Raw genomic sequence first — 24,496 nt, forward strand, 5'->3', positions numbered from 1 at the left:
CAGCCCTCATGATCAGCATACTTACTAGGACTGTGTGAAGCTTCCGTCACTGATTCGATTCGGTGGAGATTTGGCCCAGTTCAGTGGATGAATCTCCGAATCTGAATCAAATCAGTGGACCCTTTAATCTTTCAGAATCAAATCAGAACCCTCTGAATTAGTTCAGAGAGATTTGGAAAGATTCGGCAATTCGGACATAGAGACAACTTTAAATGTTTTTCTACGTACCTCTAGGTAGCAGGGGCTTGTGAATGCTGCGATGCTGAGGCACATGGAGTGTCCCACAGGAGTGTGGGGGGCTCCCCAGTGTGCTCAGAAGCAGACCTGGAAGTGGACCAGAAGCATTTCCAGTCTACTTCTGGGTTTGCTGTGGCGTGGGCAGGGGGGCCCTCCCGCATCCCCCTGGCTTGGCAAGTGGTGCCTCCTGGGTCTGGCAAGGGGCACCTGGGGTCCCCCCGCAGCTGATTGCTGAGCCGGGGGGTTGCGAAGCCCCAGCACAGTTCCTGGTGGACCTGGAAGTGGACCAGAAGTACTTCTGATCCACTTCCGGGTTCGCTGCCAAGCACATGGGGGGGCGGCCTCACACTTCTCTGGGACGCTCCATCCACCCCAGCATTGCAGCGATCATGAGCCACACCTGGTACCTTGAGGTATGTAGAAAAAACTTTTAAAGCTTTGTCTATTTCCGAATCGCTGATTCTCTGAATCAGCATTGAATCTTCAGATTCGGATTTGGCCGAATCAAATCAGGGACAGCAATCTAAGTCAATTAATCGAATCACTGTCCCTGATTTGGGCTGAATCCAAATTGAATAGGGCCCATTTTTCACACCTGTAATACTTACCATGGCTGCTGTTGGCCAGAATTGCTTGGCTTTAATGTGTGAGCATGGGAGAAGATTGTCATTTATTGCAATTGTTACAACAGATTATGATTGGAAAATCCATTCTAAGATAAATGTGGTGCCAAAAGGAGTCATCCGTATACCTGTGGCTACTGCTAACTGATGTCACACAATGACAGAATAAGCCTTCAAACAAGTTAAATTACATGACATGCTAATCAGCATCTCATTTCTATCACATTTAACGTCCATGAGAGTGAAGGTAAGAGACTGTAAATAACTAAGACAAAAAGCAGTCAACTACTACTGCCAAAACTTTCTCGTATTTTCCTAAATCTAATTGTAGCTAAAAATTACCCCAAACACAAAATTAAAAAAGGATTCAATTCATTCCAAGTAAAATGCAGTATTAAGGTGATTGGTCAGTGGTCCCTTTGATGTCTGTTCTGTCTTTTGTCCCCATAATTCCATTTCCAGAGAAGAGACTACAGAACAAGGCAGACATGTGGTTTGACCACAGTGTGTTAATCACCAGTTTGCAAGAAGAGTCCCCTATGTGGACAGAAACCACCTGGGCATTGGTAACCTGACTGCACTGATTGGCTAGCTGGGACTATCAGGACAGTGATTTAAACTGTCAGCACACTTGCACCCATTCAATGAAGTCTTACCCAGCAGTTGTTAGTACGCAGTAACATAACCATGGGTGGTGAGTGGGACACGAGTCCTGGGTGCTACCTAAGGAGGGGTGGCACTGGAATGCAGCTAGGGGACGTAGCATCCTCTCATCTTGCCCCACCGTTTGCACCTGCATCTTCTCTGCAGCAGCTCTGACAGCAGGGAGGGCAGAGCATAGGATCTGTAGCATAGGAACTGCAACCAGTGGGTCAATGCTGCTGAGGGAGATGTTTACCTAATTTTTTTATGCCAAAAGCCAGTATTTAAATGACTGCTCCATACACATCAGCAACAAAAAAGGTGATATCTTACCCAGAAGCAGTGAGCTGCCAGTTGCTGCTCCTGCCCAGATATAACCAGTCAGTATAACCATACCTCTGCTAAGTAAGCTTAAGTGTATGTTTCAAACATCCCTCATTTCAAAAGACATTCAAAGTAATCCATCTTCTGCACAGATCTGTTCTCCCTCCCTACCCGCCCCACATTTAAATGTTGAATTGTATTTGCATCATAAATTAACATAAATACATCACAAGACTGAGAAGGGAAAAAAATTATTAGGCCCAGAGGAATGAATTCCTCAGCATTTTAAGTTTCCTGCATGTGTAAAGGTTTTGTTTCCCTTTCTTTATTTGTTATGGTGACTTCCACATTACTCCGGGGCTAGGGAGAGAAGTTGCACATAAACCAGTTTCAGTGATCAGAAACTGGTTTAAAACTGTAACAGAATAGAAGTTCAGTGCACATAAAGCAATTTCAAAATGACTGAAACTGGTTTAAAATAAACCTGGTTGAATGTAGTATCAGACTTAACTGATTTAGGTCAAACTGGTTTATGAAACTTCTGGCCCAGAACCCCTCCTGGTTCAAGTTAAAATAGTCCCCCAGCATCCCAACATTTTGCAGCCCTGGGTTGGGATGGGATGGGTTTTCTGGGCTCCAGGAAGCAGGGTTGGCCCTGCCCTTTTACTCCGTAGATGGAGCAGTGAGGGCTAGCTCACTGGTCCTCCCAAGCAAACCCTTGCTGGGGTCTGGGGCCAGGGAGGGAGATTCAAATTCCCTTCCTCCCTCCCGCCTCTCCTCCCAAGTACACAGCTGGCTGTGACTGTGGGCTACAAATCCCAGAAGTACCTGGAAGCAGAAAGAAGTGATGAGCAACCCTGCACAGTCCTGCTTCTGTGATTGTAGACTGCAAATCCCAGAGACATTGGGAGCAGCAGGAAGAGGAAGCAAACATACAGCCCATGCTGTACTAGAGAGCCATGCTCTAGCACCTTCTAGTTTCTGGACTGAGCCAGTGCAGGCATGTGGCTGCATTTTCTGAATCAAAAGTGAATGTCTGTTCATTTGCTTATTGGTTTAACTTTTCCAGCTTAGATAAACCTGCAAAGACTGAATCATTCCAGCCTTAAGCTTTTTTGAATGTCTGGACTTATCTCAGAAATGGTTTTAGGTAGGTTGAAAGATGTGAGAATTCCACTTCATGCAAAATAGCGTATTACTTGGGCAGTCAATTCCTTTCATTTACCCAAAGTTTTATTGTGATTAATGACAGGCATGAGAATGGAACCAAGGTGTCCTAATACCCATCATCTATAAGGCCACAGTCACCTGTGGTGTTCATTATTGTATCAAAGAGTAGTAAAGGCAAGAATTGGACTCTAAAATTTATTTATGAGAATATTACTTGCTGTACTGCTACTATACAGTATATCTTTCCGTGGTATAGCTGTGGTGAGCCAATACATTGCATACATTTCACCCAGAATCCCTCTGTCGCACCCTCTCTCAGCCTAGTGCATCTAATTAGCGTGACCCCACAATTGAGCACTGGCAGTGAGGGGGACTTAATGGGCCCTACCATATGTCTAACTCAGATGGGTTGCACCAACCAATCCTTGTGGTAGGTTCGCATCAGCATATCTGCCCAATGTGGGCCATGTGTTTTATAGTTGCGCTTTAGTGTTGGCTGCATTTAATCCACTTCATAGATGGTTTCTGTTACTGAGCGTATGATGCTTTTGGCAGCAGTGTAATGATAGACAGTGTATTTAGTGAGGTTTTCTGGTATATGATTATTACATGAGGGACTAGTTTGAGCTTTTTATTGTTTTATGAGCTATGAATGTCCTGGTTCCAGGGACACTGAAACAGGATATTATTCAGGATACTAGTTACTACTTGATATGACTACCAAGACTTATTAGGCAGATTGGTTTGATTGTGTGTCTGTTGTGCCTTATATAATAAAAAATATTGCACCCTAAAAATATATTACTCTAAGAAATAGAGGAAGAACTAAATTAAGTCTAAGTTTATAATAATGCAGACCTACACACATGCCAACACCTGTTCTGACGCATGCTAATTAGCACATGTTCGAACATGCTAACTAGCACATTCCACCAGCCTCAGCGTCATGTGTATTCACTGTCCCCACATTTCACAATGGTGGTGGGGCACTTTAACTAAAGCTCATCGAATGAGCTTTAAAGCACTCTTGCCACCGCTTTGAAATGCGAGATGCTGAATACACATTGTGCGGGCCGCCTCCCGATCTCATCCATGTCGCCATGTGCGAGCCGGGAGCGATATGCGGACCCGTTTTTGCGCACGCGGGCTGTGGCCAGCAGCCCGGGCACGCGGGGTCGAAGAAGACCGGTGGCGAGCTAGAATTAGTTATGGACGCGTAATGGTTGATTAAAAGATTGTTTACTTACACCAAAGATGGTCGTGGTGTAGGCTGGACAGTTTTCCAGGCTCAGCTCCGCTTAAGTCCTCACTAGAGGACTCCGACAGTTGACCCCGGAGTGGTTGAAGCTCCGCGGGTTCGGCTCGGTAATTGGCCCCGGAGTGGTTGAAGCTCCGCGGGTTCGGTAGCTTCAAAGGAAAGGGATACGTCTTAGGATTGTGCTCGGCGACGTGGAGAGGCTAGAGGCCGTTTGGCCCCCGGAGTGGTTGAAGCTCCGTGGGTTCGGTAAATCGGCCCCTGGAGTTGTTAAGACTCCGTGGATTCGGTAAGTCGGCCCTCTATTGCCCTCTTAAGGAGAAAAAGAAGCTGGGTTCGAAGGGATTAGCAGCGCTTAGAAATCTTCACGCTCTTTCTCCCAAACTCCAGTTGCTTTCTCTCTCTCCAACTTGGGCGGAAACCTCCCAAGCTCTTTATACGGCTAGCAAGCCAATCGCTAGCCACCACGTGTGCATAATTTAGGATCGGCCAATAATGTGGCGCAAATCTAAATACAAATAGCGGGAACTCCTTTGCACCGTGCATCACTATAATGCAAAAGAAATGCACCATGCAAAGAAGGCTACAAACTGGCGGGAAATACTGTTTTGCACGCGGATTCTCTATTGCAGCAGAAAACTCTACCGTGCAAAGGAGCTGCAATTTGGCGAGGACATAATTTAGCGGTGCCAAAGCACACAAAAACAAAAAACCACAACTTTGGGTTGTGACACACATGATGCTGCAGGTGCTTTAATTAGAGTGGCTCCTGAGAGTTGCTCTAATTAAAGTGCCCCCCTCTGGAGTATATGTGAAGATGCCCTTATTTAGTGTCTTTAATCCAGAAGAATCTCAAAGCACTTTGCTCTTGAACACTATGCATAGAGATGATGTGGTCTAATGGCTGAATATGAGGCTCGGAGACAGGAAAATTTATGCTTTAGTCCCACTACGAACAGTGACTTGGATGGCCTGAAGGAAACGGGAACAAAAAGGGACTTGCCCATCAGTGAAAGAAAAATAATATTTACCTACAATACCTTCCTCAAAGGATGTGGGTAAAAGTTTAATTTCTACAAAATTCTCCACATTTTCGAGGTGCTATACAAGTGCTAAAAACACAGTAGAACACAGCAAGGAAAACCCTTAAACTTGTTGTTAAAATGCATCAGTAAAACTATTTAATTCTGCTGCTAAAACCTCCGATTAGTCAGAAATTGTTAGCCCTTGAATTAGGCCTGCTGTGTTTAGATTTGCAGCCATGCAAAATAAAACCAAATTGGCCTTTCCCAGTTCAAGAGTTTACAGCAGTGTAAGAGAATTCTGTGCATACAATCCTTTTTTTTTCCTTTTCAACAGACATTACTGTTCCATTTTTGTAAATATAACTTGCAGTATAACCTCATGTTTTTTCTGTGTGTTCACGTACAGCTTTGGAAAATGACTCATTACTTCTTTTGGCACTAAAAAGTTTATTACAGTAGACAAGTAAGGAATTTTGCAGACAGCTGGGAGTTTATTCAGTCTCAACCATATGATTTAGGGTGTATTTGGTAAGCACTAGTAAGCGATATTCTGGGGCCCTGCAGTCAGACTGCTTTTAAAGTGGAATAAACTAGGCTGATTTTTCCTAGGTGCTACGTAGGTAGGTTTTCCTTCCTTCCTTAACATTCTGTGATGATGGCAAGCTAATCTCTAAACAGCCTTTAGTCATATTCTCTGATTTGCGAATAATATAAACAACAATTCTTGTAAATCATGAAAAAAGAAGTAACTTGAGATCTCAGATGAAAAGGCTGGTTTCTCTTTGCAAATTACAGTTTGTTTAGTGAGTGGAGGTTGGAGGATTCATTTAGCCATCATGAATCAGTGCCTGGTTGCTGCGTGAACCTTGGACTAATTTTGTTGCCTGCCTGCTAAACTTATTTATACTTTGAGTTACTCGGAATCTCTCTGATTTCACAAACACTTCAGAGAGGGTCATGAAGGGAGATGGCAGTGCAATGTGGAATCTGATGTGGAAATACTGTATTTCTGTCAGGACAATCAGGTATAGTAAAAACTTTTTATTAAGTTATTTTGTGATCAGTCTCTTAAGGTTGCATGCATCGTACAAATAGGTCTCTCCCAACAACTGTGCTACTTTACACTGTACAATTAACTTTGAGCTAGGCAAGATTATTATTAGTTCTGACTCCTACCTGCTTTTTTAACCAAAGCTTTGAATTAGTATAACAGTAACAATATAAGGTTACAATAACAAAGCTGCAAGGAAAAGTGGTATTGTCCTGCTTTTGGTGCCTTGGGAATCTCTCTCTCTCTCTCTCTCTAGCGATTTATTTTACATGCTGTTCAGGGTTGGAACGCAGACGAAAATTTGTTTTTGTGAACATTTGCCCTTTTTTGGAGCTCACTTAAATCCTGCATGTTTGGCATACCACAAGGATCATTTGCTTAAGAAAAAGAAATAGGGCTGCAGAATAAAAACCTGAAATGATAAACATGCCACCCTAATACACAACTCGAATCTTACCTGTGTGCTGTGTGAAAAGGCAGCTTGTTTAAATATGACGACAGGCTGTGGCTGCTGTGTATCAATGTTCACATTCTTTGGGTGGTTCATATTTGACATACTGTGTTTTCCTTGCCAAGCTCAGTTGCTGTAGATTCCAGTGGAGTTTATTCCCGGAATGGACCAATTAAGACACTCAGTGATTGTGTCTTCTCTTAGTGATTTAAAAAAAACATACATTTAAAAAGAGCTAGTTGCTTACTACTTTCATTCTGTAATTTTTGTGCAGTAGGGCTGTATATTTTGAATTCTGTGTTTTGTGGTGCAAGTTTCCACAAGGAATCCCATAATCTAAATAATTACTGCATTTCACACTATAATTATTCATAGTGCCAAAGAAATAGTTCAGAGCCTAGATTCCTACATGAACTTTCATAACAACTGAAAAGGCAACTTGAAGATCTTTTTTCCTTGGGGATACTGATTCAAAGCAGCAAATCCCCTAGGTCCACAAAAGACAGTGAGTCTACATTTAAGGAAATTGGGATTGATCCTCAACAGAGGCTTCAAAGGAGACAAAATCATTTGTAAAGAGCCTTTGGGTCAGGACTGAAGGCACTGAGGAAGAGACTGCCTGAAATGAATCTGATTAGTGCTTAAGTATAGGGCTGTAGTTTTCATAGCACAACATTCACTCTGACCTCAGTAATACTAAAGGGAAAGTGCTTTTTAACATTTCAACATGAAAAATCATAGGCACATGCTCTTATAATAAAGAAACTGAAAAATAAGAACCATTTGGGCATTGTGAGTATGGTTGTTGGTTCTTTATTCTTTCTTTAAAATTCAGCTTTCTAGTCATGCTCATCACTAAACACTAAATAGCCAGGTTTGTTTTGTTTTGCTTCACCACATTTATTATTGTTTAGAATATTTCAGATGAACATTAGGTTAATTGCTTACAGCAGTGTTTATTTATATAGCAGCTCACTGTGGCTGCCACAGCTTAGTGCAGTGCAAAATAAAGTTCCTCCTTGCATAGTCCTAGGAGCATTACTTATGAGGTTGTTAGTTGTTTTAGTAGCTAGTTAGAACATCTTTTCCTTGGATGTAGCACCTGTGACCCCCTGGGAAGGTAAGGAAAAGGGAATATTCCATTTGAAAAATCTCATAGGCTTTTATTTTTTTCAATGGGGGGAAAAGTGTTACATTCATAATTTACTGTTTTGCTGTTCTTAAGCAGTCCTCCTGCCCTGTTCCCATTTTTAGAAAGTTAAAAAGCTAAAATACTCTGTTTGTCTCATGCTTATCTCCATCAAGTAGCGGCATCTCTTCTCTTTTTTTCCCTTCTGTCCAGAGACTAGCTGCTCAAAAAAATGAGGCATGTTCACATATAAGAAATATAAAGTATCACCTCAGATGTTTAATCCAGTTTTGTGATAGATTTTTCTGATATACATATTTTTAAAGCACCATAGCTAAATGATCACAACACCTATTGTGGCTGTAGTTAATCAGCATAAAGATGTCTTTCTTCAATATAATGGATATTTCTTCTGGAACAGGAATTAAGCTTTAATGATATAAACACCTTTCTACTCATATAACTGTGTTCACACTAAGGAAGGTTATAATGTGTTAAGTGTATTGAAAAGCTATCAAGCAATATAATTTTTATGTATAGACAAGGTTAATATATTTCTCTGTAAAGGAAAACTACTGTTTTTCAAGCTAACAAATTAGGGCCAAGTCCAGTTAAAGACTCCTGACTAGGGACAGACGTTCAAAAAGCCTGAGCCTGAATTGATTCAATCTTTGCAGGTTAGTCTAACCTGGCTAGGCTAAATCAGTTTTGTAACCAGACAGACATCCCAGAAATTCAGGCACATGCCTGCAGTGGCTCAGGCTAGAAGCTGGGGGGCGCTAGAGCAGCCCTCCCCTTCCCTTGCACAGAGCTGAGCTGAGGGGGGCATGACCAGGCCCCAGCAGGACACTGTGATTAGGAAGGGGGTCCCTTCCCTCTGCCTCCTTGATAACAGAGCATTTATCAACTCTGTTATCAGCATTTAATGCCCCATCAGAAAATAAAGCCTTGCTCATTACAAGCTCTTCTTAAACAGCTTTTCCCAAAGGAAAATGCATACCAGCCTCTGGCTTCTTTACTATTCATTCTATCCAGGAAGAGCACACACCAATTGCAGATGCCTCCTCAGCCTGACAAAGGGTTTTTAAACCCAAAAGCTTGCTAAGAAAATTTTTTTCCAAGTATTTAGTTGGTCTAATGAAAGATATCAGATTTACCCAAGGAACCTTGTTTGCCTTTTCCAAAGGAAGGAATGCAGGGACATTACCATCTGAGCTGTTGATTACCTCCAAAAAGCCCTAAGTAGACACTGTCCTATCTGCCTTACACAGCATTAACTAGTATACCACATGCTGGCTACAGTCTGTGCTGTGGGAGAGAGGAGGAAGGAATCCCTGCTTAAGCAGCCAGTGTTGAGAGGAGGAGACAGGGGCACAGGAAAGCCAGCATACCCTGCTGTGCCTGCAAGTCTCTGCTGGAGCTCCAGCCAAGGAACAGAGGGGAGGGGCCAGCCCTGCTGTGGAGCAGAGAGCCCCACCCAGCCCAGAGAGCATGCCAGGATGCTGGGGGTGTCTGGTTTAGCTTAAACCAGCAAAGGGTCTGGGACGGACATTGCATCAACTGGTTTGACCCAAATCAGTTAAGTCTGATACTACATTTAACCAGGTTCATCTCAAACTGGTTTCAGCTATTTTCCAACTGGTTTATGTGCACTGAACATCTGTTCTGTTACAGGTTTAAACCAGTTTCTGATCACTAAAACCAGTTTGTGTAATGTCTGTCCCTAGCACCATTGACTTTAATGCAAGTTAGTTAGGGTTATTATTACACCAATCTTTAAATTATTATCACTTCTTGGAAGACATCATGCCTACCTATATTTTAACTTTGCTGCCTGGAGTTTATTTTATATTGCCTACCTATATTTTAACTTTGCTGCCATTGAAATAAATGGGACCTCTGAGGGTAGCATAATTAAGGGCCTGTCATAAGCATCATTAGGACTAGGCCTAAGCACAATGGCATAGCATAATGGATGCCCAGTCCTGGTTGATAACTTTGGGCCATACTATAGTTAGAAAATAACAAAACCTGTCATACTGCTTGTTTAAAATATACTATACCATGAAACTTATGTATTCTTCTCAGTTACAGTGAAATTAACTCCCTAGCAATATCAATTCAAGTGAAAATCTACCAATAGCAAAGTGAAAGGAAAGTCCTAAATTACTGGAATCTTCAAACACTCTGCTTAACATGAAACTTTAAAAGATGGAATTCAGGGAACACCCATACCAACACGGCTACAACCTAAACCCCGGGAACACCCATAACACTCAACTATTTCATGATCTCATTAACAAACAGAAGGAAATGAGCATAGACAAAATCCATCTTCAGAATACCTTATTCACTCAATTCTAAGATGAGGCTTTTCCTCCCCATTTTAACATGGCTGTGGGGGAGCAGGCAGCAGCTGTAACTTGGGGTCTGGTTGAGGTTGTGCAGGGGTGGCACCAGCTCTTCCCATGCGGGGCCTGAGGTGGACTAGACAGAAAATTGGTGCGGGGCAGGGGGGGACTGCACTATACATCCTCTAGCCAAGCATACTTATTCATTTTTTTTTTAACAATATCCACTTAAGGACTTAAGGCAGAGCTTTCCAAACTGTGTGCCGCGACACATTAGTGTGTCGGCGGCAGTGTGTAGGTGTATTGTGCGAAATGCAGAAAATTTTGTGGAAGGGCACCGCGGAGCTCCCTTACTCGCATCTGCTTCCCTTGGCCCCTGCCCTGGAACTGAATTACTGTGTCGCGAAATGATGCATGTCTAAAAAGTGTGTCACCAACATGAAAAGTTTGGAAAGCTCTGACTTAAGGCATTGCACTTCTGTGGGTGGGAGTGGAGTGAATTCAGCTATGTGGGGTGGGTGGCAGCAGGCTGGGGAGGAGGCAGGGAGCTTGGACAGGGGTGGCACTGGGAGGAGTGTCTATGGGGAGGTTAAGGTGAATTTTGGGGTGGCTATAGCCCTCCCCCCCAAATACCCCTCTAGCACTGCCCCTGAGGTTGGGGGGCTGGGGCTAGAAACACAGCTGCCTCTTCCCCCACCCCCCACTGCTTCCCCTAGTGCCTGCTTCCCTACTGCCTGTCCCCCGCTGCTGCCTTCCATCTTGTTGATAATGCAAGATCCCCTTTCCCTTCCAAGTCCCAATGTTTTTGTCATGCCACCTGTGATTATGCCATTATGGAGCCATGAGTAGGTAAATTTCCCTCCTTGTGAAATGCCACACCATTAAACTGTGGCTCTAATGCATGAATCCCTAAGAATAGCTCCAGAAATCATCTGTGAAGTAAGTGTTAAATACATCAACCTCAAAGGATATATTTCCTCTTTTCCTTTGCTCTTCCTGAGAAAAGAAAGAATTCTATTTACCACATGCTCTTCAGTAAAAAGCAAGGAGAAATGTTTGGCTGTGTTATTGTAAAGAATGACACCGAGGAGTAGAAATATGGGAAGAAGAACTGGTTCTTTCTCACTTCTCAATGAAAATACTGCCATCCTCTGCACAGGGAGCATCTCCCACCACTTCTGATTAAATAGGAAGTGATTAGACAAATAAGACAGCTTTTTCTCATTCAACACTGCTGGTTGGAATGAATCTTAGGGCAACCCTCAAGCCCAAACATTCATGGCCAGTGGTACTGAAAACCACTCAGATTGGCCCCTATCCAACCTCACCTCAGAGGCTCTGTTGAGCATCCTGAACTGAATGAGAGCTGCTGTCATGCCCTGCCCTGCCCTGCCCTATCCCATCCCATCCCACAGGATGTGTGGAACTCACTAGAGCTATAGGCACCTTCTTCAGCAATCGCATAACTCCCTTTTCCCTTTTTCTGCATCCCACTTCCTGTCTATGGCCTTATAGTTACAGCACAGAAGAGCACTCTACAGACCGATTCCAAGTAAGTCTCCATGTAACAGAGTAGGAACACCATGTTCAGTGGCCTTTGTCATTGGCCTCAAGATAAAATACACAAGGGTTGAGTGACTCATAAAATAGGGGATTGCTAAACGTTGGTGTAGATGTTCACCATGAATGTCTACCAGCAGTTATGTTTCCTGCCAGGGTGCAAAACCTTTCCTATAGGAAGAGGGCTCATTTGTACACTTTCACCTCCCAAAATATTAAATTGACCTTTCAAGTTAAGGTACAGTGTTCATAAAATCCAGTACTACCTATTACATTGGTACCTATAGGTTGGGTGCCCAAAATAGGCACACAAAAAAATTCATTAAAATATTTGTGTCGACTGTTGTATTTTCAGATTCATGCCAATATTAAAACACAGCAGTATGTGCTATAGCAAGACTGGAATAAAATCAATTGCCTTTTGAATTACTAGTTTTCTCAATAATGTGCCACATGCTCACTCACTCTTAAGGATGGGGTTAGTGGTTAGGAGAGCAGACTGGAGCCATCTGAATCAGCAGATCCACAGCCCACAGAGAATAAATTGAAGGGTGTATAATAAAGTAACACATAGTTTTCAGCTTGCATCTTAAAGTTCCATTTGCAAGTAATAGAGGAAAATAGTGAATAGTTTGTTCTTTGGGCTCTACACATCTGGAAAAAGTAAAACTGTTCTTCAGTGTGTGAGTTGTCATGGTGCTGCTTCTTTTTTTCTCTCGTATAAACATTTTCCATCTTGATTCAGTCATCTTTATTTTTAACTATTCTTAATTTGTCAAAATAGTGACAGACAAAAGGGTTTTTTCCTCCTTTAACATCTTTGTAATCAAGAAAGAACAGTTTTCAAAGATAATTGTTAGATGGTTTTCACTTGCCTTTACATGCATTTCTGATATATGTGGGTTCTGGTAACTTCATATCTAGAAGGAAAGTGATTCAAGGAGGTGTTCACGAAGAGATTGGATAGGCATCTGACTGGGGTTACTTAACCCCAGCCCTCTTTACTGCCTGGACCAGGGGGTCGGACCCAATGATCTGCCAGGTCCCTTCCGCCCTAGAAATCTATGATGGGCTTGATGGGAGGGCAGCATATTTTTTTTCTTGTAACTGTATCTTGTACAAAGTAAGAATCTATTTCTGAAGGAGTGTGCTAAGGCTTCACAGTGTCCTATAAAGTAAAAAGTATTTTGCAGGGTGAAACCCAAAACAATTACAAAGAATATTGGGAAATCAAATGTTTTAGCACAGAGCAGAAATACACAGGCTTTGAAAAGTATTGTCTAAATTCAGAAGCAGGAGCAAAGAACTTAAGTTATAACTCGGACTCAGATGCTGGTTCCCTTTTGTGGATATGGGTAACTAATTCAGAGTCTAATATTGTCATTTCTATTCAACTCCTCCACGTAGTCAGTGGGTAAGGATTACATAATCAGAGCTGTAATTTATGTCAGTTTCCTTTGCTGCAAATTGTTACAAAAATACTAACCTCACATGGCTGTTGGGAGAAATGATACTTTTTTATTAAGTTTTTTGAAGATAGAGTAATATATATATATTCTGAATACACCTTTGGCAGTACTAAGGTTAAGACTGCCTAGTATTATGTTAGAGGTTTGCCTTTAATTACTGTTTGGATAATGGTTTTAAATACCAGTAGATATTCTAGAAATTTATCAATGAGTCATTTGTAGTATTCTGAATACTTCTACCTTTTTGTTACTTTACCTGTGTGCATGGCTCTCTTTATAGCCATTCTTCTTGTGTCTTAATGGAGTACGGACTTATTAATTATATTAATATAAACTAACTTAGGGCTAAAGTATCTTTTTATAAAGATAGCACCGATAACTATGCACTTAGTGAATCTTTGAAAAGCCCCTGAATAACACAAAAATGATATTGGAAAGTTAACCTGAAGTAAATGATGACATTTAAAATGGCATTCTATGTTAGGCATGACCAGCAAATGTGGGACCTGTATTTTAAAAAATAAATGTGTAAAATGAACTGTTTTTGATATTCTCTCTATTCTGTGTATTGGATTCTAGAAAGAAAATTGCAGTGTTGGCTAGTCTGTGCTCTCAGTTGGTCCCTTTGTTACAGGCTGCTCAGAAGTACAAATCATAGCTGTCCTTATTTTAACTCTTAACTCTTTTTAATTTCTTTTACCTCAGCTAGGAAACTGTCCCATCAGAACTTGATAATCTGAATTCTCTTCTTTGAAAATCTTAATTTGTGGGTGACATATGGTAAGCTTTACAGGGAAAGCCATTGAAGGGCTGGGTGGTAACAAATCTGTTAAAAGCATTTAATGGTTAGAATAGGAAAGTGGGAGGTAGAACTCCTTGGTTCAGGGGTGTCAAGCATATGGCCTGCAGAGCCATTTCCTTTGGCCTGTGGGGCTTCTTGTGGCCCTGGGAATTCAAGGGCGGGGTGAGCAGAAGGTAGGGTCTGGTGCAGAAGTAGAACTATGAGGTCCTGTTGTTAACAGCCTTCAGTAGTAAGGAAATGAGCAATGGTTGGGCCAACACTGCACTGCTCATGCCACTGCTGCTTGCCCTCCCATGATATGCTGCCACCACTCATCCTACCACTAGGAGCCCAGCAGTCTTTATCCAGGGTAGGAGGACAGGATAAATTTGACTCCCCTGCCTTCCTTTAATTTTAAGGTTTGCTCTGAATGCATTAGTTGATACCTGGTGACAGTTACCTAATGTTTTCCCTGCCTTATTTTATCCATGTATAAGATGGATATATCCAGCAAAGATAAGTGAGGGTCAGTTCATGTTTTCAAAGTGTTTTGAAAATAATCATTATTATTTACAACCTAATGCACTTGATTTACTGTTAGTATCAGGAAAAGCTAAAGATCTATACCAAGGTGGTCTTCAACTAATCCTATTGGATTTTCATCCATGTAGCAAAACCACCACTCAACTTATTTCTAAACAATTAGCAGCTTTCATTCAAGACTAAAGATTTTCAAGTGAGTACAGAGTTCCTTGGGAGAGGTATGTAAAAACATATATAGAGAGCTTTTGTACAATGACTCTAGTCAGTGATGCTCATTGTTTTTTATACCATAAAAATAGTTTCTGCCATTTCAAATTTTAACTAGTTTAATTCCAAAACACCTCTTCAGTTTTGTATCAGCCTGCAAGAAAATGCAAATTGGTTAAAGCTCAGTAAAGGATTTAGTATCAGGCTTATCCACAAATCTGCATAAATTTAAGTATAACAGAATCTATAATAGATTCCAAATTATTCCAAAAATGATTTAGATTATTAGTCTAGAATATAAAGAGCTTAAGTCTTTGAGCTGGGCACATAAAATGTGGGTTTTGCTCATTCCAGTTTTTAGCATCTCATTCTCCGCTGCAACACATTTAGCTGAAAATTGACATTGGTTTTAATTCATACCTTTCATTGTTTTGATGAAAGTTTGTGCATAAACCAGCTATAGGTCTTAAATGATGCCAGAGTTCTGTCCTTTCATGAAACGGAGCACTAATGATAGTCAGTGAAACCCTAGAAGTCAGAAATCTGACCCAGACAGGCAGCCTAGAGAAGTTGACAAGAACAATTTTATTATTTATTTACATTGAGCCTTTCATAGGAGCTTGTTGATGCGGACCCAGTAGTGTACAAGACCGGTAAAACTGTTTACTTAGACATGGGGGAATTAAATTATGTTTAGGGTACTTTGTATTTTAATGCTTGCCTAAGCTGATGTGTACAGCAAAAGGATCTATTTCCTGTTTACTGAAACAAGTCTGGGGCACCCTGCATGCGGCAGTGTTGAGAACAGAAGTGATGTTTGGTGCTCAACATACTATTGTCATTGCTGATTTCATTGCTTGACAGCTCACCAGACTATCTAGAAATTATCTTTTAGAATTGCTATTAACTATATTTCATAGCTACCTGTCTTAACTATTTTACCTTTACTTTACCTTTTAAATTACACAATTGTTTCCTTCATGAGGCTTTCGTTTGTAATGTTTTATGAAATGTTATGGATAAATATTTCTTCTAATTTTTGTAAATGTAATTAGTTTTAGCATATAATATGTAAGACCCTTTCCTGCACTAAATGCCAAAAGAAACAGTAAGACAATAAAACTTAAATCTTTAGAAGTTTAATTAGAATTATTTTCCCAACTAAATCAAGCTGTAGAGGTGAGTTTTTGGGTTGTTTTTTAGCTTTTATAGTTTTAGCAGAATTATATATTCTCCCTGAAGGAACCAGATAGATTTTTAGAATTTGTGAGTACTGATAATTTACTAATTGAATGAGGATATTGGTACAAAAGGGTACTATATAATATCTGATCCTACTTTATGAAATGCATATGATATACTTTTCATAAGCAGATGTTAATAAATTTTCAAAAATAGCTAGTGTTTGGGAAGTTTGGTTAATTCTTTTCTTTTTTTTCTAAGAGAGGTTTATGTTCCAGAGTGTAGCCAGTTTTGTTCTTGATATCTGAGTTTTTGCATGCTGTATGTAAGGAGCTTTTTTGCTATTCTGTCCAGGAAGTGTCTGCATATCAATAATTTCCCTTGACAACTAATATAAAGACAACAAGACTTTGTGAGGTAAGCAAGGAGTCTTGCTATCAGTCTTCAGTTAGGAATGAATCCATTGTCTCTTGCTATAATTAACTGCCTGACAGTTATAGAATGACTGAAATGTTTGAAATGTGGATCTTTATCACTAGATGACTAAGAATAAAACAGTAATTGAGATGTTTATTTGGCTTGTTCAATGGGCAGACGGTGTAATGATGATAATGTTTCACACAGATTATTTTAAATCACATTTGGTCTTTCACTTCATTACTTTAGACCCTTAAATTTCCTTATTTAAAAAAATTTGTGCAAACCTTGGAACAGCCGGCACTATGACTGCTGGACTTGGCACGGTCGTATGGAATGTTTCCGTGATAAAGGCATACTGAAGTCTGAACATTCATGCCACAAAGTGATCAATTAAAATTTAAATATGTTCTCAAGTTTGTCACACCTGTGTTATCTTTTCAGTCTATGCAGCATGCATGGTATTTTGCCTTTAATGGTATCCATTATATTGTTATAGCTTGGTAATGAATAGTATTCTTTCATATCATATCATCAGGGGGCCACTTTCATGATCTAATGAGGCCCATTTTGCACTGGGAGTTGTAACAGGTCGGTAAATTATGCAGGAAGAATTGTTACCCTGACCTAATGCAGTCTGGTTCAGCTTTCATGAAACCAAGCATTCACATGGACATTGTTTTTATAATGTTGATGTGTCTGTTGGTTATGGTATTTGCCGTATCACGGGAGGGGCAGATGAATTCACAACTAGAGCTGTGTCATTCATTTGTTTTCCTGAGTGTCATAAAATCCTATCCCTTCATGTTAATTGTGTATTAGGATATGTTCTTTTAATGGAAATCACTGTTGGTTGGGAAGAAAAAAGTCTGAAGTTTATGCTTGTTAATTCAAATGAAGTGAGCCATGATGAGTAGTACTGTGCTGAGTGTTCTGTATTGACTACCAGTTAGTACAAAAACTGGTGCAAGGACCAGTTACTTGAAAAACTGTCTTTCCCTCAGTTAGAATCAGCTAGGTACTTCTTCTCTCAGCTCCTTGGAAGTGTCTAGGAAGGGCTATTTGCATCTCTATAAGAGTAGTGTAAAATAATTCTGTCAAATGGGGATGAGATGTTTATCTTCAATGAAAAACAGTGAAAAAATCTCCCCTCATTCTCCAAATGTCTTGTATATGACCATCTCTGGCCCTTGGCCCTTGTTATGACCATTTGGAGTCTTTAGTGCATCTTGTAATGCCTGTAAGTAAGCCAGATGAAGTTCTACTTGCACATGGAAAGCTTTGTTATAGAAGTGAGACACTGATAGAGCTGTGTCTTTGTTGCTCCTGTGCTGTGACTGGGACTGCTGCAGAGAAGCTGCCCCCGATCACTTTCTCGCAGTCATTGTGCACCATAACCTGACTTTGCTTCATGCAAGAGCAGTTGGGCAGAACACGCTTCTCAGTTGTGCTCCAGGGCTTGGTATGGGTTCCAGATCCATGGGTCCTAAATATGAATGATCTAACTAACCAGCTGTGTGCCTCTGCCTCCACAAGCCCTGGCTGCACCCCTTTTTTGGCCTCCTTTCTGTAGGAGTCTCTTCTACCTTTCTAGTACCTGCTTGGAGGGGGAGGGGAGAGCTATTGGTCACCTTGGTCCACATCAGTAAACCATTTTCTCATCACCTGTCTTTGTGGAGAAGATGGAGAGTGAGGTCAGTGGAGCAGATGGAGAGTGAGGTCAGGAGACATACTAGTCTGATAGCCACCAGTCATGAACCCTTGCATGGCATTAAGGCCACTTCAGGGAAACTTTGTATGGGGTTCAGTACTGAAGACTTTGTCAGCATCAGAAGTGACTCTTGTATTTCCTGTAGTAGGTGAGAAGGGCTGCCTCCGAGTGGGGTTAGCTGAGCTTAGTGTTTACACATGTGCATCCCTCCAAGGAGCTGAAGAGAAGATCAGGGCCACCAAAATTCTTCAAGCCAGAAGAGGGGTGTTTTAGTAAGCCAACAGCAGAGGAAGGCCTAGGTAACACTGGGTTTTGGAAAATCATTAGTAGTTCCAATATTTTCAGCTTGAATTGATGCATTTAAAATTCAAATAGGCCAATATTTCGTACACTCTGGATTTTTCCCTCAAGCTTGTATGCTTTTACTAAAGCACATGTCCTAGATGTGGTAGTACACAAAATATTAGTGTTAATGTCTACTAATGAAAGCCAGTGGACTAAATAGTAGGGGTCATTTGATATTACAGTGGTCATAAAATAAATAAATTAGTCTGTCCCGTGTAAAGTGCCATTCATTTAAATTACATAGTTTTAACTAATTAGGTATCCAGTTTATAGGTGAAAGAGAATGTTCAAGTGAGGTGCAACAGGCTTATGTGCTGCTAAACCTATATTTTGCACAGGCAGACATGGATTGCTATTGGCAACACATTTGTATTGAATTGCTTTAAAAAGATTCCTTCTCAGCTTCGTGTAAAAGGTGAGTTATGCCACTGGGAGATAGAAAACTTGAGATTTTTCAAAAGATCTCTGGGTAAGTGATTTTTCTGATGACTAACAATGAATGAAGACTGCACAGTTTAATAAGTGCAGTTTTTCTTTTTTAATCAGTTATTTTGGAACAGCTTCATCTGAAGTGCTGTAGGCATGTGGATTTAAATATGTTTCCATGAATGAAAGATTCCCAGAAAGCAGCACTTGAATTTTAGCCTCCAGTGTGCTCAGTTATGTAACTTTCCAGACGTGTATAGAGAGCTGAAGATAGAATTTCTCCCCATGGGAAATTTTCCCCATGGTATGTGTTTTCAAGTTAATTCAACAAACAGTTGCAAATTGCAAAAAGTTAGCAAAGACAGGGACAAACACTTGGATTGCTGCCAAGTAGTCCTGATACTTTTTTTTTTTTTTTTTTTTTTAATTTGCAATGGTAACACAGAATAGTTCTGTGGCAACTGTCTCAAGTCAGCAACTTTTCATCCAAATTCAGCATCTGAAATCTCAGCATTCTGCATGGTAACCCACCTGTTAAACCTCAGCATTTGCTAAGGTCTGTATTATTCCAGTACCTATGACTTATTTCAGGTTAGCGAGGGCTTGGACAGATGTCACATTTGAAGCATTTTGAATGCCTTTAAAGACTTCAAAGGGTGAGTTGTACAGATGCACATTAGGGCTTTGTGAAGCTTCAGGTGCTGATTTGATTCGGAGGAGATTCAGCAGAATCTCCAAATCCGAATTAAATCAGGGAGCCAATAAAAAGGCCTGAATCGATTTGAAGCTCTCCGAATCTTCAGAAAAGATTTGGAGAGCTTCAGTGATTCGGGCAGTCCGCACCAGGTGCAGCAGGGAGCTGCAGCCAGACTCGGAGCTGGTAAGTAGCAGGCAGAGGACCATGGGGGACCCCCACTGGGCCCAATCCCCTACCTGCTCCCCCAGCCCCACCATGTCTGCCCCACCTGCTCCAGCTCCTGGTGCTTTAAAAAAAAAGCCCCACTCACCAGGTGCTGCCGGGTGGGGGGCAATCCCTACTGCTCCCCACTGCCCCATACTGCATGGAGGGACTCTGCAGAAGCCCCCTGACCCACTCCCCCATGGCTGCCCCGCCCACCCCAGCTCTGGCCCTTTTAAGAAAAGAAAAACAAAAAACCCCCCTGAGACTCACCAGCTCCTGCAGCAGCCTCGGAGCTTTGGAGGGCTCATGCAGAGCTCCCGACATGGCATGGGACAGCGGAGGGCAGTAGGGATCACCCGCTGCTGGGTAAGAACCAGGAAGCCCGGGGTTTTTGTTTTTTGGGGTTTTTTTTTAAAGGACTGGAGCCGCAGTGGGCAGGGCAGCCAGTGGGGGAGTGGGGAGGGAAAGGGGCTCATGCAGAGCCCCCCTATGTACCATGGGTCAGTGGGGGGCACCAGGTTCCCCCCCCCCCCCCGGCCCTGGCAGCACCTGGTGAGCTCAGGTTTTTTTTTTTTTTCTTTCCAAAGTGCCGGGAGCTGGGGCAAGTGGGGCAGCCATTGCCAGGGCTGGGAGACTGGGTGGGGGATGGGGCCTGGATGATTCAGAGATTCAGCAGCAGCCACATCTCTGAATCGGACTCGGCTGAATCGATTCAGGACAGTAATTCAAATCACCGAATCGAATCACTGTCCCCTGAATCACTGAAGATGGGGGATGGGGATGTTGAAGTCAGGATGATACCAGGAAAGACAGACCACAAATCACGCTGGAATTGACCAGGTAAGTACTAAGGAGCCCACTACGAATCAGGTTAGGGGAGTATTAAGGGCACCTATTGGAGTCGCGTCCAATTTTTACAAGCAAACCGAGTAGCTGTGATGTGGATTTTTTCACAGTAAGGTAGGTGCAAAACTGACTTATGGGATGCACCCAGAGAGTGGTGGTAGATGGGGCAGTTTCTCCCTGGAGAGATGTGGGCAGTGGTGTCCCCCAGGGCTCTGTCCTTGGACCAGTGCTGTTCAATATCTTCATCAGTGATTTGGATGAGGGGGTTGAAAGGACTGTCCAAATTCACAGATGACACCAAACTATGGGGTACAGTTAACACACTGGAGGGCAGGGAGCAAATCCAGGCAGATTTGGACAAACTGGGGAAGTGGGCGGATCAGAATAGGATGCAATTTAACACGGATAAGTGCAAGGCGCTGCACCTAGGGAGAGAGAATTTCCAATACACCTATAGACTGGGAAGTATTATTCTGAGTACCACAGCAGTGGAAAGGGATCTTGGAGTCTTAGTCGACGCAGAAATGAACATGAGTTACCAATGTGACGAGGTAATAAGTAAGGCTAACCGCACTCTTTCTTGCATTAGTAGGTGCATCACAAGCAGGTCTAGGGAGGTGATACTTCCCCTCTATGCAGCATTGGTGAGGCTGCAGTTGGAGTACTGCAACCAGTTTTGGGCGCTTCACTTCAAGATGGATGTGGATAACCTTGAGAGGGTTCAGAGAAGGGCTACTCATATGGTTGAGGGCCTGTGGGTAAGATCCTATGAAGACAGACTGAGGGACTTGAATCTCTTGTGGAGGCTGAAGAGAAGGCCAAGAGGTGATCTTGTGGCTGTCTACAAACTCATCAGGGGGGTCAGCAGGGATTAGGGGATACTCTGTTTACCAGGGCGCTCCTTGGAGTTACTAGAAATAATGGACACAAACTAAAGGAGAGTAGATTTAGATTGGATATCAGGAAGATATTCTTTATGGTGAGGGTTGTCAAAATATGGAATGGGCTCCAAGGGAGGTGGTTCTTTCCCCTGCCTTGGACGTGTTCAAGAAGAGATTAGACAGGCACCTAGCTGGGGTTATTTAACCCTGGTGCTCTTTCCTGCCTAGAACAGGGGGTTGGACTCGATGATCTACAAGGTCCCTTCCGACCCTAGAAATCTATGAAGCGAATACTAGCTGCTTCGCACAGGCCTAACGCACATGCCCTTTAAAGTGGCTGAAGCATCCCAAAATGTACCTGTTTGAATAAGGTCCTGTTTATTGGCTAGAGGGAACAACACTGCATGGAACTGTAGCAATTTTCCAGCTGTCCAGCTGGTGGTGGGGATGGGGGTACGACAGGGGCTGTCTAAATGTCTGGTGGTTAAAACGCTACTTTTTTAAAACATTTCCAAACCCATTGTAGTTGGAAACATTTCAAATGTTCTTTCTTCCAGCCCTGAGAGTCCCACGACAGTTCAGACCTACGTCTGAATCTATCCTTTTTCTACATTGATGTTGCACTCATGCCTAACTTACAGGGAGGATCCTATCTTCTGTGGAAATATACAGGTTGTTCTGAAGGGAATTTAACTCATTGACAGTAATCTTGTGAAACAGCAGGTTTTAACTAAACCATGCTAGGTTGCATTTTTTTCTCTCATATCCAAGAGTTCTCTTCAGAGACATGTCTGTCATTTGCAAGTGCGGCAAAATAAAGATGGCCTGTTTTGCAGATAATTCAGACATACTGACAGAGCCTTATGGTAATTATGATAAAACCAGCCCTGTTAGATAGGACACCATGAACATACATCACCACATCACCAGCGGGTCACATGGCTGGCCAGTGTGACTCTTCGAGTTAGCATCACTGCCTCCACAGAAGGTATGAAATAAGCTGAGCAAAGGACAGAGTGTCAGTAGGAGGCCTCCAGATATCTGAAGTTAGCATACAAATAATTTTTTTAAAGACTATAATTTTCTATCTTTAGCTTAAGTCAACATTTTAAACATCTGCTACCTTGGTTTCCGTAGAGCTCTGAGTCTCAGTATCAGATCAGTTTTGCTTTTAAATGAATATAATATGCCTACAGCTCATGATAAGCACATTTAAAAAGCTAATTATTACTCTCTTTATGCAGAGACCTGCAGATGATGAAGGTACTGGATTTGTATTTTATGTGTAGATAAGGATTCGAAAGGTTATCTATTTGGGTTCTAAATAAAGAGTATGCCAGGCTTTGTCATTCTATTTTGTTGAAGATCACATTGGGAAGATCTTGAGATGTCCATTAGGAACTCTGATCTTGAAGTCTTGTTTTGAAGCTGTATGGAAATTTTGTATTCACTTGCTTGTGATTGTAAACAGTCTGAAGACAATCGGGTCCTTCCCTTCTTGTATGGTATGGTATCTGTGGTGCTACATAATCCTCCTAATTCTCCAGTTGTTCATAGAATACTTAAGAAGGAAAAAAATGACAGTGTCAAATAAATAAAATATAAAAAGAGAGCCTTTCAGGTATTCTTTATACAGTATAGAGAATAAAGAAAGGTCATGAACAAATTTTTTTCTTTGAAGATAATCTTTAAAGTGACATTTTCTATGAAATGGTGCCCTCCCATATTTCAGTACCTTTTAAAAAATATTAGCAGGCTGGACATTTTTTTTCTTTCATTTTAAATGCAGTTTGGGTCAATCTTGAGGCCTTTACCTTTTCTATGACAATCAGTAGTGAACCTAATAAGAAGAACTGGGTACCTAATCACCAAATAAATTGAAAAATATATGTCTGGGTGTCCTTAGGGTCCTCCTATACTATACATGTCTAAGACAAATTAGATGGTGGTAAAAGACAAGAGACCCATGACAGCAGCCTAAGCCATTTCCATAGTTATTCCTAATATTTTGTCTCCCTCAGAGAACAAAAGATGGACTTCACCGTGCCTAAATCTGCTGAGGGGGGAGGGAAAGAAGCTTTCTGTCAAACAGCTAGAGTTCAATAAAAAAGATTGTAACTTCTATGTGCTTAAAAAAATTCCGTAACCTGAGATGTCTGCTTTTCATTTATCCTTTCTAACTTTTTATTTAAAAAAAGAAAAGAAAAGCCCACTAAATTAAGAAAAATGTAAAGCATTTAAGGTTGTGAAATACTTTGCATAACTTGGAATGTGTGTTGTGACTATAATGATTTTAGGTTTGTAGACTCAAATGTCTAAAAACTAATGATTGTGCTATCATGTCCATCTAGATATTTAAAACCTGTTTCTTTAGGGGAAGCCTATGGACCACATTGACCGAATGTCTGAATGTATTAATGAAAAGTGAATGACACGTTTAAAGTTAACACCTTTTCAGAAGTGAACATGTTATTGTTTCATAAAATGGCATACCAATTTTACATCATGGGGACTAGTGATTCCTAGATCTCAACTATGCCGGTGATTTTCCTAATCAAGTTACACATTACCTAGAATTCTTCCCTTGGCATTAAAATACTCAGACATTTGATAAAGTGATTACTTCTTCTGTTGAGGGAGTCGTGGGAATCTGGTAGCAAGGATTTTTTGAACCTGTGTGTCACAAGATAGTTGCTCAAAAGGTAAAGTATCAATCTATTGATGCAAATAAAAATAAATACTAGAAGCTAACTGTTTAGCTTTTGAAAAAAAGCAGCACATGGCTGTTAAAAAAAAAAAAAAAAAAAAGTTTCAAGCTAGGTTATATAGGTTTTTTGGCACATGTTTACAAGTTTCTCCCCCTCTTCCAAACATAGATCTTTATAATTAAATGACTAAAACAACAAACACCACCCAGCTTATAGGTCTGGTAGAAAGTTCAGATCCCAGCTGGCCAGTATCTATGTGTT

General features: G+C 41.4%; 1 protein-coding gene and 1 long non-coding RNA gene across 4 annotated transcripts in view; one reads left to right on the forward strand and one right to left on the reverse strand.

Annotated features, from left to right (window-relative positions):
* Positions 1-4,297, reverse strand: part of LOC112550354 — a 59,815-nt gene extending 55,518 nt beyond the window's left edge. The window contains exon 1 of the long non-coding RNA XR_003094141.1: positions 4,244-4,297. This is a non-coding gene — a long non-coding RNA (uncharacterized LOC112550354). The remainder of the gene's footprint in view (positions 1-4,243) is intronic.
* LOC106722220 (IQ motif and SEC7 domain-containing protein 1-like) overlaps positions 1-24,496 on the forward strand; it is a 243,806-nt gene that overhangs the window by 67,087 nt on the left and 152,223 nt on the right. The window contains exon 1 of one of the 3 annotated variants that reach the window (XM_025204536.1): positions 5,909-6,301. The exons of the other annotated variants lie outside the window; for them this stretch is intronic. Within the exon in view, the coding sequence (XP_025060321.1) occupies positions 6,234-6,301 (68 nt within the window). The 5' untranslated portion in view covers positions 5,909-6,233. Of the gene's footprint in view, positions 1-5,908; positions 6,302-24,496 lie in introns of those variants that run through there. 3 annotated transcript variants of the gene reach the window in all.

The sequence above is a fragment of the Alligator sinensis genome, unplaced genomic scaffold, assembly GCF_000455745.1.
Source record: "Alligator sinensis unplaced genomic scaffold, ASM45574v1 scaffold81_3, whole genome shotgun sequence".
In the NCBI taxonomy this organism is placed as follows: domain Eukaryota; kingdom Metazoa; phylum Chordata; order Crocodylia; family Alligatoridae; genus Alligator; species Alligator sinensis.